We start from the raw sequence: 26,186 nt of genomic DNA, 5'->3' as shown, positions 1-26,186 counted from the left end.
CTTATTATTATTATCTACATTGTTGTTGTTATAAGCCAAATGTTCTTGAAACACTAGCCTGAGTTTCATGCAACCATCAGTCAAATGACTGCAGAAGGAACATGAGACTCTCCAGACATGATTAATTATACGATTTGCAGTCCAAAAATATTGGGAAAATGCAACAAACATCCATTCTTTCAATTGCTATACACAAAATGCATGGCATTCTTTTATTCTTTTACTCGTTCCAGTCATTTGACTGTGGCCATACTGGAGCACCACCTTAAAGAGGTTTAGTCATAGAAATCGAACCCAGGACTTATTTATTCTTTGTAAGTCTAGTACTTACTCCATCGGTCTCTTTTGCTGAACTCCTAAGTTACTGGTACATAAACACAAGTGACATTGGTTGTCAAGTGATGGTGGGAGGACAAATCTTTATATATAAAAGTGAGGTTGCGTGCTGTCTGTCTCCTACGATTTAGATTCCTAACTACTCCCACATTTTGCGGTGCAGTGTAACCAAAACCGGGTATCTTATAGTCGTGATTCATATCGAGCCCTTCTGGGTATTAGCGCGCGTCTACGATGAGTCTACGATTTAAAAAAAAAATTACCATCAATTTTTCACCTTTTTAATGCATTTTTGGCATATATAAGGGAAGTAACTCTCTAAAAAATTATTATTAAATCTCAGAACGTAAAAAGCTACAGTAACACCCCACCTTTGTGGTTAGCCATATTGAGATGGCTATATACTTTACATCTCTAAAAATGCTTATATAGTTATTTCCCTTACAAACCCAAGCAACGCCGGGCGATACTGCTAGTATAGATATAAAGACCACACACATAAATCATCATCATCATCATCATCATTGTCATCACCATCGTTTAATGTCTGTTTTCCATGCTAGCATGGGTTGGATGGTTCGACTGGGGTCTAGGAAGCCAGGAGGCTGCACCTGACTTCAGTCTGATCTGGTAGTGTTTCTACAGCTGGATGCCCTTCCTAATGCCAACCACCCCAAGAGTGTAGTGGGTGCCTTTTACGTGTCACTGGCACAGGGGCCAGAGGTGGGGTGGGATCGGCCACGATCAGATGGTGCTTTTTACGTGCCACCAGCACAGGGGCTAGTTGGGGTGAGGAGGCTGGCATCGACCACTGGCACAGGGACTACAACTACAATTTCCATTTGATTGTGATTCGATCTGATTTTGATTTGATGTACTTGACTCAATAGGTCTCCTCAAGCATGGCATGTCGCTCTGCGACCCAAAGGTACTTTTTGTGTGGGCTGGTTATGCGACACTGGTATAAGTTACAGTTGTGAAGGTTTTGGTCTGCCCAAGGCTATAGTAGAAGACACTTGCCCAAGATGTCACACATTGGGTCTGAACCCAAAACCACGTGGTTGGGAAGCAAGTTTCTTATCATACAGCCACGATTGTGCCTATAGCCTATATATTGATATATTTTAATGAGAACATCAGTAGATATGTATATTAGAAATATGATATCGTATAATCTTTCATATTATATAAATGTCCATTCCAATATTAGTAAGATCTTCCTAAACAGCATGAATATTTCCCATTTTTCTATAGATAATGGATATCATAAGATCATTACAAAAACAGCTTTATGGTGAAGAAATGCTGCACCAAATATTTCACTGCTTCTAAAATAAGTGAAGAAGACTGTCTATGTCAAAAATGCAGAACTGTTCTCCTGTTTGTAATTGCATCAGTACTAATATTTGTCCACTGAAAGACAATCGTTTTTCTAAAGCGTAAGTTTATTAAGTTAGGGTTGCCTTGCAAATAATAGAGACAAAATATCGTATTGGGTCGTTGAAAATTATTAAATGACCTCACTAACCAAATATATCTGGAATTTAAAGGATTATAATAATAACAATAGCTAAATGTGTTGGTCTACAATAGGACACATATCTCCATATATGTAATTGCATCAGTACTAATATTTGTCCACTCAAAGACAATCGTTTTTCTAAAGCGTAAGTTTATTAAGTTAGGGTTGCCTTGCAAATAATAGAGACAAAATATCGTTTTGGGTCGTTGAAAATTATTAAATGACCTCACTAACCAAATATATCTGGAATTTAAAGGATTATAATAATAACAATAACTAAATGCGTTGGTCTACAATAGGACACATATCTCCATATATGTAATTGCATCAGTACTAATATTTGTCCACTCAATGACAATCGTTTTTCTAAAGCATAAATTTATCAAGTTAGGGTCGTCTTGCAAATAATAGAGACAAAATATCGTATTGGGTCGTTGAAAATTATTAAATGACCTCACTAACCAAATATATCTGGAATTTAAAGGATTATAATTATAACAATAACTAAATGCATTGGTCCACAATAGGACACATATCTCCATATATGTAATTGCATCAGTACTAATATTTGTCCACTCAAAGACAATCGTTTTTCTAAAGCATAAGTTTATTAAGTTAGGGTTGCCTAGGAAATAATAGAGACAAAATATCGTTTTGGGTCGTTGAAAATTATTAAATGACCTCACTAACCAAATATATCTGGAATTTAAAGGATTATAATAATAACAATAACTAAATGCGTTGGTCTACAATAGGACACATATCTCCATATATGTAATTTCATCAGTACTAATATTTGTCCACTCAAAGACAATCGTTTTTCTAAAGCATAAGTTTATCAAGTTAGGGTTGCCTTGGAAATAATAGAGACAAAATATCGTTTTGTGTCGTTGAAAATATTAAATGACCTCACTAACCAAATATATCTGGAATTTAAAGGATTATAATAATAACAATAACTAAATGCGTTGGTCCACAATAGGACACATATCTCCATATATTGAAGGCACCAGAAGGTCCAAATCTTTGCTTCTCAGATAAGTATAACTTTTTTTTACAGAAGTGACATGAGCATACGACATTGATAAGATGCAACTATACAATGTAATACACAAATACCTGTCACTTTCATGATCCCTTCTGGGGCAATTTCATTTTGCCTAGCTCTGAAGTATATTGTGATTTTCTACACAATAACATCTTTAAAGGGATTTTTCCCAGATGGAAAACAAATTTCTGGTGTTTAAACGAACACATACATTTTGTGGTTCTCATTATATTTTCAGTATAAAACTGCTTCTGTTGCATAATTCAAATATGTATAAAGCAGCTGTGCATGCATCTTTCTATATATTTCTCTATTGTTTGTGTGTGTGTGTATGTATCTGTGTGTGTGTGTGTGTGTGTGTGTGTGTGTGATTGTGTGTGTGTGTTGTGTGTGTGTGTGTGTGTGTGTGAGTGAGTGTGTGTGTGTATAAATATAATTCATCTAGCTACAATACAAATATTTTGAAATATTTAAAATCATACTCTCAAATGTAATATATGAGAGGCTTAGAAAAAAAATAATTTGGCTGTTTATTCTATTTAGAAATCATAGCTAAACCTAACTTTCTGTTTTATAGATTGTGCAAAAGTTTTATGCGATTTCCTATTGTAATTTTTATTGGTATAGTTTGCCATTTTATTCATTATATGCCCTGACTGATTGCCTTGTTTGCAGCACCATTTTAGTGATTGCTCATCTAATATATAGGCACACAGTACCTTTGTCAGTTACTCTACTGTATAGCAATATAAATATCTTCTGCATGAACAAATTCTCTAGTTTTGCCTAGACTTATAATGATTGACTAAAGGTGTTGCTTTTGTTGTTGCTGCTGTTGTTGTTATTGTTATCGTTGTTGTTGTTGTTATTGTATTTCATTTGATTAATATGTTGAGCTGTTACTTGGGTTATATGGCAATATTTTATAAATAATAAAAAAAAAAACAATACCAATGAATAAAATATAGTTAATAAAACATTGAACATTGTCACAAGTTTAGTTGTTTTGTCATATCATTCTCTTTTCCTTTAGCTCTTTATTTCTTTTTTTTTCTTTTTTTTTCATAGTTATGTTTATTTCGATCACTTAGCAACTCAATCACTCTGACAACATTCATTTATTGACTTATGGCTCATCTATCATGGATATTAAAGTCTATGTTGTAGACTCGATATATTTAAGTTAAATAAATATATATTAAATATACATACACACATCATATACTTACCTCGTTTTATGTCGGAGTGGATGTAACAACATTCATTGAAAATATATTGGAATATATGAATTTATACATTTATCAAAAACCTTGCCAGCTTAGCTTGGCACAGAATACTTTTGAGCGAATAAGATAACTTTATTGCCAAAATTGATCAAAGAAAACAGTTTTGACCATTGGATTTTAGTTCTGGCTTTGTAGTTTGTTTTAATTTAACATTATTTAAAAACCTCAAATACTGTTATCCAAGCAATTGATAAAAACATTAACATGAATTATACCAGGTTTGCAATAAAAATAATAGAAATAGCCATCAAGTTTGAACTATTACGCATATTTACTTCAGTGGATATCAGCAATACATTCTACTCAAAATTCTTCCAGTATTTGGTCAATGAAACAACCTGAGCACATCTCTCTACAGTAATCCTAAGCAGTGTCAGGATGCGATAAAGTCTAGATTATTATTCAATCATCTAATCTAGTGGCTTTCTCTTTTACTCTTTTTCTCTTTTACTTGTTTCGGTCAGTTGACTGTAGCCATGCTGGAGCACTGCCTTTAGTCGAGCAAATCGACCCCAGGACTTATTCTTTGTAAGCCTAGTACTTATTCTATCAGTCTCTTTTGCCAAACCGCTAAGTTACAGGGACGTAAACACACCAGCATCGGTTGTCAAGCGATGTTGGGGGGGACAAACACAGACACTCAAACATGTATATATATATATATATATATATATATATACATGTATTTGACAGGCTTCTTTCAGTTTCTGTCTGCCAAATCCACTCACAAGGCTTTGTTGCCCCAAGGCTATAGTAGAAGACACTTGCCCAAGGTGCCACGCAGTGAGACTGAACCCGGAACCATGTGGCTGGTAAGCAAGCTACTTACCACACAGCCACTCGAGCACCTTTCTGACAAGGTTTTATCTTCACAATAACAATTTTGAGTTCAATGTAGACAGTAGAAAGGTATCTGGTTCTCAACTATTTTTCACCTATTTTTTTCACCCCATAGTCATTCGGTATTTAACAATTAGTTTTATAGATACTTCTTTCAAAATTCCTATTTTGCTTTTTCTTCAAATATTAACTTGTGTAGTTTGACCTATGTATGCTGTTTCTTGCAATAAAGAAATCTAAAGGAAATTTTTTCATTGACCCTTAAAATGCTACTGTGGATCCCCAATTTATTATTTTGCTTGTGTCGATCCCTAAAAATATTATACAGAACCCCTGGCACTAGTATAGCTAGAGTGTGTGCACCCAGCATGGCCCTTCCATTTGCCGCCCCTGGACCCCACAAAAAACACATATTGTCTACAGCAGACCCAAAAGTGTTGCCCCTTTCAAAAGTGCCACTTGGGGCAGACCACCCCTACTGCACTCCCAGTTATGCTAGTGCTCCCTGGATTTATATGGGCACTGCTTGAGAACCACTGGTCAACATAATCAATCTGTACTGGAATTCTAATCATCTCAAATAAATCGTAGACTATCTTAGATATGCTACCACTTTTCTTTCCCCCAGTGAATAAGAGGAAGGAAAACCAGATTCTCTTTCATTCTGAATCTACCGAAAATAAAGAAGAAACTAACTGTATACTGAACACCACAAAACACAACATTATATAATGAGATGTTATATCACTCCATGACAAAATTAAATCATAACCAAAATTAAATCATAGGCACAGGAGTGGCTGTGTGGTAAGTAGCTTGCTAACCAACCACATGGTTCCGGGTTCAGTCCATAGGCGCAGGAGTGGCTGTGTGGTAAGTAGCTTGCTAACCAACCACATGGTTCCGGGTTCAGTCCATAGGCGCAGGAGTGGCTGTGTGGTAAGTAGCTTGCTAACCAACCACATGGTTCCGGGTTCAGTCCATAGGCGCAGGAGTGGCTGTGTGGTAAGTAGCTTGCTAACCAACCACATGGTTCCGGGTTCAGTCCATAGGCGCAGGAGTGGCTGTGTGGTAAGTAGTTTGCTAACCAACCACACGGTTGCGGGTTCAGTCCCACTGCGTGGCATCTTGGGCAAGTGTCTTCTTCCATAGCCCCGGGCCGACTAATGCCTTGTGAGTGGATTTGGTAGACGGAAACTGAAAGAAGCCTGTCGTATATATATATATATATATATATATATATATGTGTGTGTGTGTGTGTGTGTGTGTGTGTTTGTCCCCCTAGCATTGCTTGACAACCGATGTTGGTGTGTTTACGTCCCTGTCACTTAGCGGTTCGGCAAAAAGAGACCGATTGAATAAGTACTGGGCTTACAAAGAATAAGTCCCGGGGTCGATTTGCTCGACTAAAGGTGGTGCTCCAGCATGGCCGCAGTCAAATGACTGAAACATGACTAAAAGAGTAAAAGAGTAAAGAGTATAACCTACATATTCCTCTAAGTTTCAGGATCAGCATCAAATATTTACGATAGCTCTGCATGATTAATAGACAAATTTCCAACACCATCTGCAGCCTTCTGTTTGAATATATTTGAATACATAACTTAATATTTGTTAATTCCATGTAATAGATTACACAAAGGCTAGGAAAATAATTGATTAATTACAAACACCCAAAGTAAGATTGCAAAAGCAGAAATTATCCAATTCCTGACAATTTTAGCAGCATTGCAATTTACTGTTCATAAAAACAATTTGGTAAACTACACCAAATATTCTTCTGGCTTATGAAATATTACTTATTTGTAAATCATAGTTCATTCTTCTCATTATCATGCTACATTGCTTATATGAATCATGGATGCTGTAAAATGTGCCAGAGTCATTTAAAAGTATGCTCACTGTGGAGGCCCTACAGTTATTAGTTAGCAGAAATTACACCAGTAAACCTTCTGCCAACAGCATTCGGTGAATCGACATGGTGGACGGTAGCTGCAGTTATTTGTAATTACTATAACTACATAGAATTTTAGCAACAGGATTTCCTTTCTTTCTAGGGATATTTTCCAGTTTGCAGGAAAAAAAAAAAAAATCCAAAACAAAATTGAAATCCTAATTAGTTGACTGCTGTCAGGAAAATTTAGCAGAAAAATTGATCACAATCTTCTGAAATTGTTTCTGTAAAAGCTTTCTGGTAAATTGAGCTCCCTGTTCTTTAAAAGCAAATCAGTTGTTGTTTGAACAATTCCACCTATCTTACTCCATTCATTACAGCTAGTTACTATTGCAATGATTTTGCAGGAAGTCCTCTGCCAGCAGCTAATTCAATTAATCAAACTGTACTTAGGTTGAACAGATTGGCTGGCTGCCCATTGCTGCAGATTTTGACGTTGGCAAATTGTCCTTTCTGTCACATTTTATTGAGAGAAAGAGAAAAACATATCATGTTTTGTAATTACTCATTAGTAAAACAGAACATGATAACATCAAAGTGGAGCAGTCTTCTAAATATTATGGAGTAATTCAGCTGGGAGCTTACTGGAGATTTACTTGATAAGCTGGGTCACAGGTGCCATGACCTTATCTTTCCATAACTTAACAACAGAAACAGATTTCATAATTACATTCAGCGCATTCTCCCAGATACCTCTAAGGTTTGCTTTAGCTGTAATCTTATTTGACCTGTAACAGAAATGAAAGTGAGATAAACTACCAGAACCTATATACGTTTATTGTCTATATATGTGTATATATGTCTATATACGTGCAAAGGATTGCACTCCTGAATACATGTGGATATTCTTTTAGATTTTAAAGTTTTCTACTGTCAGTTCAAGTTAAAATCATTTTGTAAATTCAGATGTTGGGGGAATCAAACACAGACACACAAGCACATACACACATGTACATATATATATATATACATATATATGACAGGCTTCTTTCAGTTTCCGTCTACCAAATCCACTCACAAGGCTTTGGTTGGCCCGAGGCTATAGTGGTAGACACTTGCCCAAGGTGCCACGCAGTGGAACTGAACCTGGAACCATGTGGTTGGTAAGCAAACTACTTACCACACAGCCACTCCAATACCTATATTCACATATCAATAACCATTGGTACATTTGGTTGCTAGATATCTAATTGACAATATGACAAAACTAGTGTTTACAAGCCTAGTAAGTGACTGGCTAAACAAAGAAAACTTTAAAGATACAATCCATAAACAGAACAGTAGAAATATGCAAGACTTTCTGAAAGTTCAATATGTGACAATTATTGCTGTTGTTATGCAAATTTCATAGGTGGAGCTTCTGTTGTTCTTCTTAGAAACCAACTTTCTATTTCTGAGAAGAATTCAAATAAAATAAGTGAAAAAAAAACACATAAATAATTTTAAGAGAAACGAAAAGAACTATTATTAAACTTCTTTCTGTATACTAAGATTTGACTAACCCAGGATTTCATCTCTATTTCAAGGACTAAAAAAGGAGAAAAAGAACTGTATGGACTAAATTTTCTCTTTGTAGATTACTATATCAGAAATAGAGTTCTCCCTCCTTCTCTTCTTCTTCTTCTTCTTCTTCTTCTTCTTCTTCTTCTTCTTCTTCTTCTTCTCCTCCTCCTCCTCCTCCTCCTCCTCCTTCTTCTTTTTCTTCTTCTTCTTCTTCTTTCTCTTCTTCTTCCTCCTCCTCTTTTTCTCAGGCTGTCTCCTCTTTCTTGCTCCCCACTCTCAATCAACATGTTTCTCTGTCACTCCCCCCTTCTCTCTCTCTCTCTCTCTCTCTCTCTCTCTCTCTCCTCAGCTCTCGTTTTCTTTCCCTTTCTCTTTCAAAAGAATTCTAGAATAAGTTTAGACTTTCGTAGAATATAGTTTTAAAAATCAATTAAGATATCAGTGGAATGTCTTGCCTTTGTGACAAAAGTTAAAATTTTCTTCTCAGACTCTACTTTCAGTTGTCCTAGAATCTATTCCAATCATTTTCTTTGAACTTTCTCATTATAAAATGGATGAACAAATATATAAATGAGATTTTTACAACAAAAAAAAAAAGTTTTCCCCCGCCCTTCCCATCCATACATACTGAACATCTTGTCTCACAGCTTCCTGTCATCTCTCTAGTCATGAGGACAATAATCAATACAGAGATGTCACTAATGCATTTTTTGCAAGTATGCATGTGTATATATGTGTGTATATATGTGTGCATATATGTATGTATGTATGCATGTATATATATATATATATATATATATATATATATATGTACATGCATATGTGCATGCATGGGTATGTATAATGTATGAGTGATGCATATATATATATATACACACACATACACACACATTCATACACATACATGCACATGCATATATGTATGTGCATGTATGTACAGGTGCATGAATATATAAGTACATGTATATAGGTATACATATTATGTATGTGTGTGTATGTATGTATGTATTTATGCATGTATGTATGTATGTATGTGTATGTATGTATGTGTGTGTGTATGTAGGTATGTATGTATGTATGTATGCCTGTATGTATGCATGTATGTATGTATGTATGTATGTATGTATGTATGTATGCCTGTATGTATGCATGTATGTATGTATGTATGTGTGTATGTATGCATGTATGTAAGTATCATGTATGTATGTATATGCATGCATGTATGTATGTATGTATGTATGTATGTATATGCATGTATGTATGTATGTATGTATGTATGTATGTATGTATGTATGTATGTATGTATGTGTGTGTGTGTGTGTGTATGTGTATTCAAGCATGCCTGTATCAAAAAAGAGGTCTGATATACTAATACAATGCAGTGAATTTCTTGGTGACAACATTACGAATTAAATCACAAAAATTAGTGTACCATGAAAATTTCATTGAAGAGAAAACTCAAAGGAATTAAAAAATTTTCCAAAATGCAAGAATATTTTAGGTGGTGAATATCTTCATCTAGACTAAATGCTAATGGAATTGGTGAAAAAAGTGATTCCATTAGTATTACATATCAATGAATGATGGAGTCATCTATACATCATGATTCAATTGTTAACAAGTCTGTATTTATTTGATTTAAGAAAGTCTAATCTGGCTCTTCACAGATTCTGAGTTATATATATATATATATATACATATGCACACATACACACACGCATACACCCACCCATACACACACACACACAACGCACATGCACACACACAACCACATGCACACACACATACACATTACACATGCACACACAAATGCACTTATGTAAATATCTATATAAATTTGTATACATACATATATGTATATACATATATACATATAATGCACATAGAGATTTATATGTATATATATATATCGTCACGGTACTCCGTCGGTTATGATGATGAGGGTTCCAGTTAATTCAATCAACGGAACAGCCTGCTCGTGAAACTAACGTGCAAGTGGTTGAGTATTCCACAGACACATGTACCCTTAACAGAGTTCTCGCAGAGATCCAGCATGATGCAGAGCGTGACAAGGATGGCCCCTTTGAAATACAGGTACAACAGGAAGAAAGATTGAGAGAAAGTTGTGATGAAAGGAAGATTGTATGATGCATGTATCATCATCATCATCATCATCATCATCGTTTAGCGTCCGCTTTCCATGCTGGCATGGGTTGGACGGTGCAACTGGGGTCTGGGAAGCCAGAAGGCTGCACCAGGCCCAGTCTGATCTGGCAATGTTTCTTTGGCTGGATGCCCTTCCTAACGCCAACCACTCCTTGAATGTAGTGGGTGCTTTTTACGTGCCACCGGCACAGGTGCCAGATGGGGCTGGCAAACGGCCATGGTCAGATGGAGCTTTTTACGTGCCACTGGCACGGAGGCCAGGCGAAGCTGGCAATGGCCACGAACGGATGGTGCTTTTTACATGCCACCGGCACGGAAGCCAGTCAGGGTGGCACTGGCAACGGCCACGGTCGGATGGTTCTCTAATGTGCCACCAGCACTGGTATCACAGCTACAATTTCCATTGATATGGACAGCAATTCTACATGATAATGAGATATGGGCCCTGGGTGCAAGGGACATGCAAAGGTTAGAAAGAAATAAGGCTGGTATGCTCTGCTGGTTGTGTAGTCTAAGTGTACATGTTCCAGAGAATGCAAGAGCGAAGACTGTGTTGGTTGGTCATGTGATGTGGATGGATGCTGACAACACCATAAGGCTGTGCTGATCTTTCTGAAAGTGGACAGAACATGTGGAAGTAGGAAACTCAGGAAGACATGGGGTGAAGTACTGAAGAACAACCTCAGGACACTAAACCTTTCAGGCAAGATGACTGAGTACTAAGATGTCTGGTACTCTGCTTGTACTGAAGAAAACTCATACTTCACAGCAGAAGTGTTAAAATCAGTCTTTCTGGTGATGTAAAGTACTTGTGGTGATGCCAAGTAAAAGCATCTTTGCAGTACCACATAAAACTCGTAACTTGTTGACAAAATTACGTTGATTGTAATGGTACTTACTTTGATGAATAAAATTTCCACATTGTTGAAATATGTTCTGATGAATTTCACGTTTCAAAACGTTGCTTACATTTTACTCAGCCTGATAGAAGACACTTGCCCAAGGTGCCATGCAGTGGGACTGAAGCCACAACCATGTGGTTGGGAAGCAAGCTTCTTACCACACTACCATGCCTGTGAGTAAAAGTTTTATCTTGGATCTAAAGCCAACCAAGAAGTTAAGTAAAAATCTAAATATCTCTGAACCCTCATAGCTTTCTATACGACAAACTAGGAAACTAAAAGCAGTAGGATGGCATGAATGGTATGATTTATATTTAGGGAAATATATGTTGGTAAAACAGAAACTTTAGATATTGTCAAAAGGGATATATAAATGCTCTTTTGGTTGAATTTTAGATCAGTGTTTTTAATAACATTGATATTTCTCTATCTGGCAAATCTTTTCTGAACACAGCAAGGTTTTAAAACATACTTAGCAGACCCAAGAAGGAAGATTGAGATATGCAGATGAAAAACTAATAGAATTTTTTTTTGTAAGTAATATAGCAGATTATCTTTTAGGGGAAAGTCTGCAGAAACTTTTCTTGTATATTTCTATAACACAAAAGCCAATTTTGTGATATAAAATTCTCCAGTAAGTACCTGAAGTACTTTGATAAAGCAGAAGAATTGCTTTTTGTCGAAGGGAATTTTCATCTAAAAATAAACAACTTATCCATTTTATCCTTAAATAAATCTGATATATCTTACATGTAATATGGGATATAATACCAACTAGCAGTTAGATATTCTCTAGTGTTTTTATTCATAATACATTTGGTTCACTCCCCCACCCCACCCACTATTCACCTCATGTCTACACACAAGTAGTCTTATATTTATTTATTTATGATAGTAACAAAGGAAAAGAAAAAAAAAATGTATCCAAAACTGAAAACTGTTGACATAAAAAAATATTATATTCATAATTTATATTCTGCTGTGTATTTTTGACATTTCATATTCAAAAGATTTCGATTTTCAACTTGTAACAACAAACTTTGATTGTGCTATAAAAATATTGATTTCAAACATATGTAGAAGGTCTCAAATTTTGAGATGCTGATGAAGGTATAGCCATTAATATCAACCCTACAGTATTTGATTCATATTTTATTTAATCACCCTCAGAAAGATTAAAAGTGCAACCAGCCTTGGTAAGATTTGAAATCAGATTGTAAAGATTTGCAACTAAATACCACCATACACTGTTGTTTGATGCATTATACTTCATTTAATAGTGAAGGCGTGTGGCTTAGTGGTTAGGGCATTCGTGAGTTCGTTCCCGGCGATGCGTTGTGTCCTTGAGCAAGACACTTTATTTCACGTTGCTCCAGTCCACTCAGCTGGCAAAAATGAGTTGTACCTGTATTTCAAAGGGCCGGCCTTGTCACACTTTATGTCACGCTGAATCTCCCTGAGAACTACGTTAAGGGTACACGTGTCTGTGGATTGCTCAGCCACTTGCACGTTAATTCCACGAGCAAGCTGTTCCGTTGATCGTATCAGCTGGGACCCTCGTCATCGTAACCGACGGAGTGCTCCTTCTTCACTTCATCTAATTCGTAGTATCAAGTTATTGCTTCATATCTAGTAAGTAAAATACCTTGTGCCTAGTGGTTTGGATTCATCAGATCCTGTCACATCGTGATGATGATGATTATTATCATCGTCATCATCATAATCATCTTTTAATGTCCATTTTCAATGCTGGCTTGGGTTGGACAATTTGACAGGAGTTGAGCAGCTGAAGGACTTCTTAGGCTCTATCTCTCTTTTACTTGTTTCAGTCATTTGACTGCGGCCATGCTGGAGCACCGCCTTTAATCGAGCAACTCGACCCCGGCACTTATTCTTTTGTAAGCCCAGTACTTACTCCATCGGTCTCCCCTGCTGAACCGCCAAGTAACGAGGACACAAACACACCAGCATCGATTGTCAAGCAATGCCAGGGGGACAAACACAGACACACAAACACACACACACATATATATACACATACACGACGGGCCTCCCTCAGTCTCCGTCTACCAAATCCACTCACAAGGCCTTGGTAGGCCCGAGGCAATAGTGGAAGACACTTGCCCAAGGTGCCATGCAGTGGGACTGAACCCGGAACCATGTGGTTGGTAAACAAGCTACTTACCACACAGCCACTCCTGTGCCTATGTCTGTTTTGGTACAATTTCTATGGTTGGATGCCCTTCCTAATGCCAACCACTTTACAGAGTGTATTGGGTGCTTTTACACAGCACAAGCATGGGTGTCTTTTTAGGTGGCACCAGCATCTATGAGCCCACAAGATTAGGGATACTCAACTGGGGAGGGGTGCAGGAGATGACCTGTATGCAAGGATCAAATTTACTTAGCTTGACTTGTCTTTTCAAGCACAGTAAACTGCCAGGAGTCTTGGCCCCTTGTCATTCCCTCTGTGAGTCGAGTCCCAACATCTGTAGTAAAAAGATAAAAGATTTTGTCATAGCATTGGGCATTAAATTTATGACAAAGACCTCAAGTTCTAAATACAACTATTTCTCTATTTATTAAGGTGGCAAGCTGGCAGAAACGTTAGCACGCTGGGCGAAATATGGTATTTCGTCTGTCATTACGTTCTAAGTTCAAATTCTGCCGAGGTCGACTTTGTCTTTCTTCCTTTTGGGGTCGATAAATAAAGTACCAGTTACGCACTGGAGTCGATGTAATCGACTTAATCCGTTTGTCTGTCGTTGTTTGTCCCCTCTGTGTTTAGCCCCTTGTGGGTAGTAAAGAAATATATTTCTCAACTTATTTATAAGAGTTAAATTATGTGATTTTGAATCTCAAAGACATAGACTTAACAATTTTTACCCCTAACTGCAAAATACATCAAACTGAAGATTACATATGAAAAAAAATTTTCATTATACAAAAATATTTTTTGAAATTATTTATGTCTGGTAGGCATACTTTGGTAGTTTTATTGATATTTAAAAAATAGTTGATGGCTGCTAATCCTAAAGTATTTGGGAAGTCTGCAAGGATATATATATGTGTGAATGTGGGTGTGTGTGAATGTGTGAAATACATGTACACATCCACAGACAGAGAAACACAGAAACACACTCACACGTGAATACACACACATACACACACAGACACACACACACACACACACACACACACACACACACACACACACACACACACACACACACACACACACACACACACACACACATGGGTGGTTAAACTTGAAGAATTACATAAGACAAATTTCAGATACTTGAGAGCTGCAATAAAATGAGCATAAATTTATGCAGTCATTGTTATTGCGGAATACACACATTTTTATACAGTATTCTTATAAACATATAGGTGCAGGAGTGGCTGTGTGGTAAGTAGCTTGCTTACCAACCACATGGTTCCGGGTTCAGTCCCACTGCATGGCAACTTGGCCAAGTGTCTTCTACTATAGCCTCGGGCTGACCAAAGCCTTGTGAGTGGATTTGGTAGACCCCGAAAGGATGAAAGGCAAAGTCGACCTCAGCGGATTTTGAACTCAGAATCTAATAGCAAGTGAAATACCTATTTCTTTACTACCCACAAGGGGCTAAACATAGAGGGGACAAACAAGGACAGACAAACGTATTAAGTCGATTACATCGACCCCAGTGCGTAACTGGTACTTAATTTATCGACCCCGAAAGGATGACAGGCAAAGTCAACCTCAGCGGATTTTGAACTCAGAACGTAGCGGTAGACGAAATACCGCAAATCATTTCAGTTGGCGTGCTAACATTTCTGCCAGCTCACCGCATGTGGTTTCACAAATTTAGAAACAGTGATTTCATTTTTTATGAATGGGTATCAATCAGTAAGATTCTGCTGTGTATTTGGTGGAATATAATAGATATTGGTCACTTCAAATTATTAGCACAAAGAAAAATTAAGGCGGCTAGCTGACAGAAACGTTAGCACGCCAGGCAAAATGCTTAGCAGTATTTCATCTGCCATTATGTTGTGAGTTCAAATTCCACTGAGGTCGACTTTGCCTTTCATCCTTTGGGGGGGGGGTCGATAAATTAAGTACCAGTTATGCACTGGGGTCAATGTAATCGACTTAATCCCTTTGTCTGTCCTTGTTCGTCCTCTCTGTATTTAGCCCCCTGTAGATAGTAAAGAAATAGGTATTTCACTGCTGTTACATTCTGAGTTCAAATTCCGCCGAGGTCGATTTTGCCTTTCATCCTTTTGGGGTCAATAAATTAAGTACCTATTATGCACTGGTTTTGATGTAATCGACTTAATCCCTTTGTCTGTCTTTGTTTGTCCCTTCTATGTTTAGCCCCTTGTAGGCAATAAAATAAGAACAAGGAAAAAGCACCACAGAATGAACTTAATTGTCAAAAATTTGATTGCATCAACCCTTTTTATGTTTTTTTTGTTTTTAAAAATAACCTGCTCTAATTAATAGAAAAGGAAATGCAATATAATAATGCAAGGCAGATTCAGCAAAAAACTCCCTAAAAGATAAATTCATAATGCTGGAAAACTATTTCTCCCTCCCCACTCACTAAACCTAACACTATCAAATCTTCGCTTATTCAGATCTCATGAATATTTTACCTGTGGAAAAATATACAGAGCCAGGCACAATATTGAAATGGAATGCCAAACATTAGTCTCTTCTTAAGAATCTGATATTTTTGGCTGAGGAATCAGAACACTGGTTTCAAGGCAGAAAAAGCTATTGCTAGAGACTTTGATTATTTTGAGCGAATAAATATATTTACAATATGCTTTATGTTGATTTGAACTCATTACCTGAAATGTGATATTTCGTTTTGGTACCTCAAATAAGAAAAGAAAAAAACAGGTATTTCTAATTAACTCCTGTATTTGTTGCCATATATGACCTACTTTTTCTCTCTTTACTCTTTTTTACTCTTTTACTTGTTTCAGTCATTTGACTGTGGCCATGCTGGAGTACCGCCTTTAGTCGAATCAAATTGACCCCAGGACTTATTCTTTGTAAGCCTAGTACTTATTCTATCGGTCTCTTTTGTCGAACTGTTAAGTTACGGGAACCTAAACACACCAGCACCGGTTGTCAAGCGATGTTCATCATCATTATCATCATTGGGGGGACAACCAGATACACAACATATACACACACATATATATATATATATTGTTGTATTTAGGAATGGTCATTTTGCCAGTTTAGCCAATAAAAAACACACGCACTATATATTTGGTGTTACTTTGCTTCAGCGTTATTTATTTTTTACATTAATCTTAATCTTATTTCGGCCAGAGTTCTTTCGTCACACTTCTGTAAAAAATAAATAACACTGAAGCAAGGTAACACCAAATATATAGTGCGTGTGTTTTTATCGGTTAAACTGGCAAAATGACCATTCCTAAATACAACAACATCTGTTTCAACTCACGATTTCACATCAAGAATCTTACAAAACAAATATATATACACCGGAAGAAATCACTTATTATCTAGATATCCGCTCAATGTAAACATAACGATGTAAGAAATTTGAAAAGCTAAACACGAAACTGGTCATTTCTTCTAAACTATGTCATTGTATGAAAAAATTATAACATTCTTCAGACATATTGACGCAAATATATATTTTTTAACCTTTTAAAACAAGCCTTCTGTAGTTTTTTCACTTTTTACTATTTTCTATATATATATATATATACATATATACAACAGGCTTCTTTCCGTTTCTATCTACAAAATCCACTCACAAGGCTTTGGTCGGACCGAGGCTATAGTAGAAGACACTTACCCAAGGTGCCATGCAGTGGGACTGAACCCAGAACCATGTGGTCGGTAAGCAAGCTACTTACCACACAACCACTCCTGTGCCTAAAAATCACTTCATGTCCTATATTCAAAGTTGGACCTCCCATAAGCTTCTATGTACTAAAAACATTTTCCCTGAATACAAACTACTGAAATTGGGTGGCATCTACTATGACTGCATCTTTCATGCTATCAAATAAGTTATACTCATTTGACTTAGTAAATATCTGATCAAAACATGTAAGAAAATATGACAAGAAAATAAGAAGCAGGAAGAAAACTAATAAAAATCAAAGACATTTTAATCAGATTCCACTTTACAAATTTACAATATTATTATAATAACTTTATGACAAATAATGTTACAGTTATCAGACTATTAAAGCTGTTATTTAGTACTTTTAGAGATTTTTGTCACCTTCCATTTTGATAGTGTGTCATTGAGAAATCTGACTAATATACTTGTCAGTGTTATCTTAGTTTGATGTTCATTTATAAGGTTTACATAATTCCTCAAGTTCTCAAATTTCATTACAGATTACAGTAATTCATAATTCACAGCCGTACATTAAGCTGAAATTTATATAGGCGCAGAAATGGCTGTGTGGTAAGTAGCTTGCTAACCAACCACATGGTTGCAGGTTCAGTCCCACTGCGTGGCATCTTGGGCAAGTGTCTTCTGCTATAGCCTCGGGCCAACCAATGCTTTGTGAGTGGATTTGGTAGACGGAAACTGAAAGAAGCCTGTCGTATATATGTATATATATATGTGTATGTGTGTGTGTGTGTTTGTGTGTCTGTGTTTGTCCCCCGAGCATTGCTTGACAACCGATGCTGGTGTGTTTACGTCCCCGTCACTTAACGGTTCGGCAAAAGAGCCCGATGGAATAAGTACTGGGCTTACAAAAAGAATAAGTCCCGGGGTCGATTTGATCAACTAAAGGCGGTGCTCCAGCATGGCCAAGGTCAAATGACTGAAACAAGTAAAAGAGTAAAAGAGTAAGTCACAAATTAGATTTCTTTGGTTCAGGAAATTATATTTCTGGATTTATTTTTTCCATATTTCAGTGGCAGACTGAAATTTGTGTATCAGTGACAGACGTTAGGTCCTCCTGTAATTTCATTAATCCTTTTTCTACAGCGTGTTTTCATAACCAGAACATTACTTCATTGTGGAGGCGCAATGGCCCAGTGGTTAGGGCAGCGGACTCGCGGTCATAGGATCGCGGTTTCGATTCCCAGACCGGGCGTTGTGAGTGTTTATTGAGTGAAAACACCTAAAGATCCACAGGGGATGGTGGTGATCCCTGCTGTACTCTTTCACCACAACTTTCTCTCACTCTTACTTCCTGTTTCTGTTGTACCTGTACTTCAAAGGGCCGGCCTTGTCACTCTCTGTGTCACGCTGAATATCCCCGAGAACTACGTTAAGGGTACACGTGTCTGTGGAGTGCTCAGCCACTTACACGTTAATTTCACGAGCAGGCTGTTCCGTTGATTCGGATCAACCGGAACCCTCGTCATCGTAACCGACAGAGTGCTTCCATTACTTCATTATTTTCTGCTTGAAGATAGGACCTTTGTTTTACTTCAAGAAAAATAATAATAGTTTTTAACAGATCTACAAATGTACTCAAAATGTTATTGGTCAATGTCACTAATTTCGTTTCCAACTTTTAGTTCTTCAATAAAACTTCTGAAATTGTAGTGAGTCTACCCATTCAGGTGAATATCTTTTATTTTATACTTGTTTCAGTCTTTGAATAGTGGCCATGTTGGGGCACCACTTTCAAGAGTATGGTCTAAAAAAGGAAACCTAGTATTTATCTTTAATCCTGGTACTGAATTATATTGGTTTCCTTTGCCAAACTACTAGGTTACATGGCATGTAAACAAACCAACACTAGTTGTCAGTAGGGGTAGCAGACAAACACAAAGGCACACACACACACACGCACACAAAGGCACACACCCACACACAAAGGCACCCACACACAAAGGCACACACACACAAAGGCACATACACACACACAAAGGCACACACACACACACACACACACACATGCACACACACATGCAAATATTTATTTAATCTGGTCACTGGATGGTTGTGGCACTGATGATGACGGTCATGGCACTAATTGATGCCAGTGGTGGCACTGATGATGATGGCAGTGGCACTGAAGATGACAGTGGTGGCACATATTACACTCTTAGTGACTTGAAAAACCTGCTGGCCGGAGGCACATAACCTTATCATTACTGTAAGAAAGAATGTATGCATGTATGCATGTGATGGGCTTCTTTTGGTTTCTGTGTACCAAAACCACTCAGAATTTGGGGTTAGCCTCAGGCTAATGTAGAAGACACTTGCCCAAGGTGCTGAATAATGGGACTGAACTGTGGTTACTAAACAAATTTCTCAACCACACGACCATACCTTGCACCTATAAAAAAAAAAGCCGAAATACTCAAAGTGTTTTATGATTTCCTTCATTGTGACATTTCAAGTTACTAACTTTGTATTCACTGTATAACACACAGGAGGTGCAATGGCCCAGTGGTTAGGGCAGCGGACTCGCAGTCATAGGATCGCGGTTTCGATTCCCAGACCGGGCGTTGTGAGTGTTTATTGAGCGAAAACACCTAAAGCTCCACGAGGCTCCGGCAGGGGATGGTGGTGATCCCTGCTGTACTCTTTCACCACAACTTTCTCTCACTCTTACTTCCTGTTTCTGTTGTACCTGTATTTCAAGGGGCCGGCCTTGTCACTCTCTGTGTCACGCTGAATATCCCCGAGAACTACGTTAAGGGTACACGTGTCTGTGGAGTGCTCAGCCACTTACACGTTAATTTCACGAGCAGGCTGTTCCGTTGATTCGGATCAACCGGAACCCTCGTCGTCGTAACCGACGGAGTGCTTCCATAACACACAGCAGATAAGACAAAGGTTCAACTTTCTTTAACAATGAATGCAAAATCTTGCATCAACTTCAGCTTAGCATTTCTGTTCTTATCTTCATGTATTTTCATTTCCATTTCTTACAATCTAATGACACCATTTTTCTTCACAAAATTTTCACAGATGCTTGTAAACAAAATTTGTTTTTGAAGTGTACTACCCCCCCCACCACCACCACCATAATCACCACCATAACCACTACCACCACCATAATCACCACTACCACCATAACCACGACCACCACCATAACCACCACCACCACCATAACCACCACTACCACCATAACCACCACCACCACCATAACCACCACAACCACCATAACCACCACCACCACCATAACCACCACTACCACCATAACCACCACTACCACCATAACCACCACTACCACCATAATCACCACTACCACCATAACCACCACCACCACCATAATCACCACTACCACCATAACCACCACTACCACCATAACCACCACGACCACCATAACCACCACTACCACCATAACCACCACCACCACCATAACCACCACTACCACCATAACCACCACTACCACCATAACCACCACCACCACCATAATCACCACTACCACCATAACCACCACCACCACCATAACCACCACCACCACCATAACCACCACTACCACCATAACTACCACCACCACCATAATCACCACTACCACCATAACCACCACTACCACCATAACCACCACCACCACCATAACCACCACTACCACCATAACCACCACTACCACCATAACCACCACTACCACCATAACCACCACTACCACCATAACCACCACCACCACCATAATCACCACTACCACCATAACCACCACTACCACCATAACCACCACTACCACCAAACCACCACCACCACCATAACCACTACCACCATAACCACCACCACCATAATCACCACTACCACCATAACAACCACCACCACCACATAACCACCACTACCACCATAACCACCATACCACCATAACCACCACTACCACCATAACCACCACTACCACCATAACCACCACCACCACCACCATAATCACCACTACCACCATAACCACCACCACCACCATAACCACCACTACCACCATAACCACCACCACCACCATAACCACCACTACCACCATAACCACCACCACCACCATAACCACCACTACCACCATAACCACCACTACCACCATAACCACCACTACCACCATAACCATGACCATCACCACCAGGCTCATATGCGTACATTACAGTAATGCAGAGAACTTTCACATTTCACAATTTTATAACTTTTGATCTTTCTTATAAATCTTTTAAAGTCATTTCACTATTATTTATTTCAATGTATATTTACTTGTTTTGTTTTTTTTTACAAATGTTTAAAGTTATTTCAGTAATGTTTTCATTTTCATCTTTCTTTGAGATTTATAACGAGCAGAATGGGAGGGTGGTAACTAACTCGATACATACCATTTACTTCGTGCGTGTTTTGGCTGCTACGACTAATCATATACAGGTCCGTTATTGCTATTGTTATTTAGCTGTAAGTCAGTTCTGATCGATCTAACCCATGATAAAAAGCATTCCAGCCATGACCATTCCAACTGTTCATAGAAACAAATAAAAGAATAAAAATATATAGTCATACACACACACACACACACACTTACACGTATATAATATATGAATATTATTTATGTATATAATGTATATATTATGTATATAATATATGTATATTATATATGCTTTTATTTTCATTTATAATAAAAACAATTTTACATTAATCTGATGGATTGCTCTACACTTTTAATAATAATGAAATTATTGTATACAGTGCTCAGGTGCACCACAACTTGTCAAAAGTGCGTATATAGCATGTCTGGAAAGTGAACAGTGTATGAGTCAGATACATGCTTGCGTGTGTATGGAAGGGAGAAAATCAGGTGAAGTTTTGGTGAATCTCAGGAAGCATGGAAGTTTTGAAGGATGCAGTGCTCCGACAACTAACAACTGATGCCAGCAGTTTGTTCCATACTTCAGCAACTCTTAGCGTGAAAAAATGTTTCCGAAAGTCATGGGAGCTGTGCTGTTTTCTAACTTTGTTATCATGTCCACGGGTGTTAGATGGGTGGAGTTTGAAAAGGTGCTCAGAGTTATTGTTTGTAAGATGGTTAATAATTTTATGAGTGTCTGCCAAGTCAGCTACCAGACATCGGAGTTTCAATGTGTCCATGCCCAGGGAAGTAAGGATATTACTATCTATCCACCAGTGTCTCTCACTCTCTCTCTCTCCTCATAGTAAGTCAGTGTGTTTGTATAGTATGGCTGCCGACCAAAACATCTTGTACGGAAATCTTGATGTTGATGGCAGGCCTAGTGTTGTTCTTCTCACTTCATTCCATCTCAGTTGGGATTCCACTTCAATAGCTGGCACTCCGGAGAGTCCAAATGTGGAAGTCATATCATGTAAGCCCTTTTTTTTTTGTCCATCATTCATAACTACATTCATACAAACATACATATCTATAGTGTTAAAATTAAATGTCTTTTTGTAGTTTGTAGATAAATATTTTAATCTTCAGTGAAAACATTAATGTATCCATGCCCAGGGAAGTAAGGTGTTCAGAATACGGCAAAAAATTTATAATTCTCATACAAGAATGTTGTTGGCAGTAACTTCAAGGTTTCAGCTAGTTTATTAATCTGATGATGGCTAACCTGGCTGAAACATTGAAACCACTATCAATAACATTCTTGCTTAAGAGTAATAGAGGGTGCGGCAGAAATTCCTCCCACATTCGGAAGGTTGACAAAAGGTAAAAGAAACAAGGTTTATGAAAAATTAATTTTACTGTTGTTTAAACAAAGGATTACAGTTTGTGTTCATTAGTTAAATGAAAACATCATTAGCACTTGCATAAACAACACAGGTGAAAGTTTAAAATGTGGGAGGTATTTCTGCTGTACCCTGTATATATATATATATATATATATAAACAACTTATAAATAAGGGCAAACGAAAAAATTTCTAATGCCAAATATGCCGAAAAATTGGACATATTGTCCATTACCATATATTTATATGGCAATGGTATAATTTATATGGTAAATTATATGGTAATGGACAATATGTCCAATTTTTCGGCATATTTGGCATTAGAAATTTTTTTCGTTTGCCCCTATTTATAAGTTGTTTATAATTTTAACCTTTAAAGGTATTTCTTAATATGCTGGCCATTGATAAAATTTTTTTCGAAAAAAATTTTATCCTACATTAATATATATATATATAAAATACTCCCTTTTTCTTTCCTTATGAGGGCGGTGACTGATAATGTACCTACCCTCCACTGGTATCACCAGCAAGATTTCTTTTTAATTAGTTCTGTTGTCTTTTATTGCTTGGGTGAATTCAAATATTTGTTTATCGATTGTTAAAGCATATGTGTGTGCATGCATGTGTACACTTATTGTGACAAAAGTGCTCCAGGGGGACATGAACGCATCACCTCCAGTTTATAAGACTGCGTGTATGCATGCATAAATATATATATTTATACAAATACATACATACATATATATATATACATATATATATATATATATATATTATATATATATATAAACAACTTATAAATAAGGCAAACGAAAAAATTTCTAATGCCAAATATGCCGAAAAATTGGACATATTGTCCATTACCATATAATTTATATGGCAATGGTATAATTTATATGGTAAATTATATGGTAATGGACAATATGTCCAATTTTTCGGCATATTTGGCATTAGAAATTTTTTTCGTTTGCCCTTATTTATAAGTTGTTTATAATTTTAACCTTTAAAGGTATTTCTTAATATGCTGGCCATTGATAAAATTTTTTTCGAAAAAAATTTTATCCTACATTAAATATATATATATATAAAATACTCCCTTTTTCTTTCCTTATGAGGGCGGTGACTGATAATGTACCTACCCTCCACTGGTATCACCAGCAAGATTTCTTTTTAATTAGTTCTGTTGTCTTTTATTGCTTGGGTGAATTCAAATATTTGTTTATCGATTGTTAAAGCATATGTGTGTGCATGCATGTGTACACTTATTGTGACAAAAGTGCTCCAGGGGGACATGAACGCATCACCTCCAGTTTATAAGACTGCGTGTATGCATGCATAAATATATATATTTATACAAATACATACATACATATATATATATATATATATATAGTTGCAAATTGAGATAGGGGTTGTAAATGCAACCCTCCATGGGATAACATATATCCAATATACTGCTAGTGAAGTACCCAACAAAGTTAAACACACACACAAATATATAAGTTATGTATGTGTGTGTATGTGTGTGTGTGTGTGTGTGTGAGTGTGTGTGGGTGGGTGTATATACTCATGTATAATTTCTTTTCTTTTTACAGCAAGATGCCCTTCTTAATAATCAATCAACCATGATGTGGGCGTGGCACTAACTTTCAACTCCACCACAGACCCAGGTAAGTGCAATAAAATAACTCGTCTCAGAAGTGTAACTTATTGACAATGAACAGTGAGGTTAATGTGGATGCACTGAATGCAGGCAGCACAATAGCTTCGATAGATCAAGACTATACTTGTATAGAAAAGAGATAAACACTGAACAATGCTCAATTCAGTCTAACAAAAGGAGGGGCAGTTACTCAGACACTTATACTCATACGGGCAGACACACACATGTGTGTACAAACATACACATACACGTGTGTGTATACGTAATCACATGCACATATACACACATATATATACTGACATCACCACTGTTTTATTGTAAACTACACTTTTATCGCCACCACCACCCGCAATACTGTCACCGACACTACAGCGATTGTCAGCAACTATTATCACCCCCACCTTATACCCCCACCTGCATCGTCATCATGATCAACGAATCAATCAATTCCACCACCACCGCCACCACCAAAATCGCAATCATCATCATCATTGTCACCATCGCCATTAACGTCACTATCACAACCATTTTCGTTGCCACTACCGTCATCAATGCCACCATCATCATCAATGCCACCACCGTCATTGCTACTGCCATCATCATCATCAATGTCATTACCGTATTCATCAATGCTACCACCGTCATTGCTACCACCATCATCATCATCATTGCCACCACCGTCATCATCATTGCCACCATCGTCATCAGTGCCACCACCATCATCATCAATGCCACTACCGTCATCATCAATGTCACCACCATCAATGCCACCACCGACATCATCAGTACCACCACCGACATCGTCAGTGCCACCACCATCATCATCAGTGCCACCACCATCATCATCAATGCCACCACCATCATCATCATTGCCACCACCGTCATCATCATTGCCACCATCATCATCATTGCCACCACCATCATCATCAATGCCATACCGTCATCATCAGTGCCACCACCATCAATGCCACCACCGACATCATCAGTACCACCACCGACATCGTCAGTGCCACCACCATCATCATCATTGCCACCACCGTCATCATCAGTGCCACCACCATCATCATCATTGCCACCACCGTCATCATCATTGCCACCATCGTCATCAGTGCCACCACCATCATCATCAATGCCACTACCGTCATCATCAATGTCACCACCATCAATGCCACCACCGACATCATCAGTACCACCACCGACATCGTCAGTGCCACCACCATCATCATCATTGCCACCACCGTCATCATCATTGGCGCTACCACCTTCACACCTGGTCTAACCACCACTACCACCACTATCACCACTGCTAACATCCCTACTGTAACTGCAATA

The 26,186-nt window shown here is 37.7% G+C and overlaps 1 protein-coding gene across 2 annotated transcripts in view; it reads left to right on the top strand.

Annotated features, from left to right (window-relative positions):
* Positions 1-24,861, top strand: part of LOC115219237 (protocadherin beta-2-like) — a 141,895-nt gene extending 117,034 nt beyond the window's left edge. The window contains exon 4 of one of the 2 annotated variants that reach the window (XM_029789379.2): positions 24,787-24,861. In XM_029789379.2, coding sequence (XP_029645239.1) covers positions 24,787-24,803 — 17 coding nt within the window. In that variant the 3' untranslated portion in view covers positions 24,804-24,861. Of the gene's footprint in view, positions 1-1,590; positions 1,777-24,786 lie in introns of those variants that run through there. The other variant, XM_036508609.1, reaches the window with a different exon arrangement.
* The last annotated feature ends 1,325 nt before the right edge of the window (positions 24,862-26,186 follow it).

Source organism: Octopus sinensis, linkage group LG14, assembly GCF_006345805.1.
Source record: "Octopus sinensis linkage group LG14, ASM634580v1, whole genome shotgun sequence".
NCBI classification, from domain to species: domain Eukaryota; kingdom Metazoa; phylum Mollusca; class Cephalopoda; order Octopoda; family Octopodidae; genus Octopus; species Octopus sinensis.
Note: the sequence above shows the minus strand (reverse complement) of the source record. Positions and strands in the feature narration are given on the sequence as shown.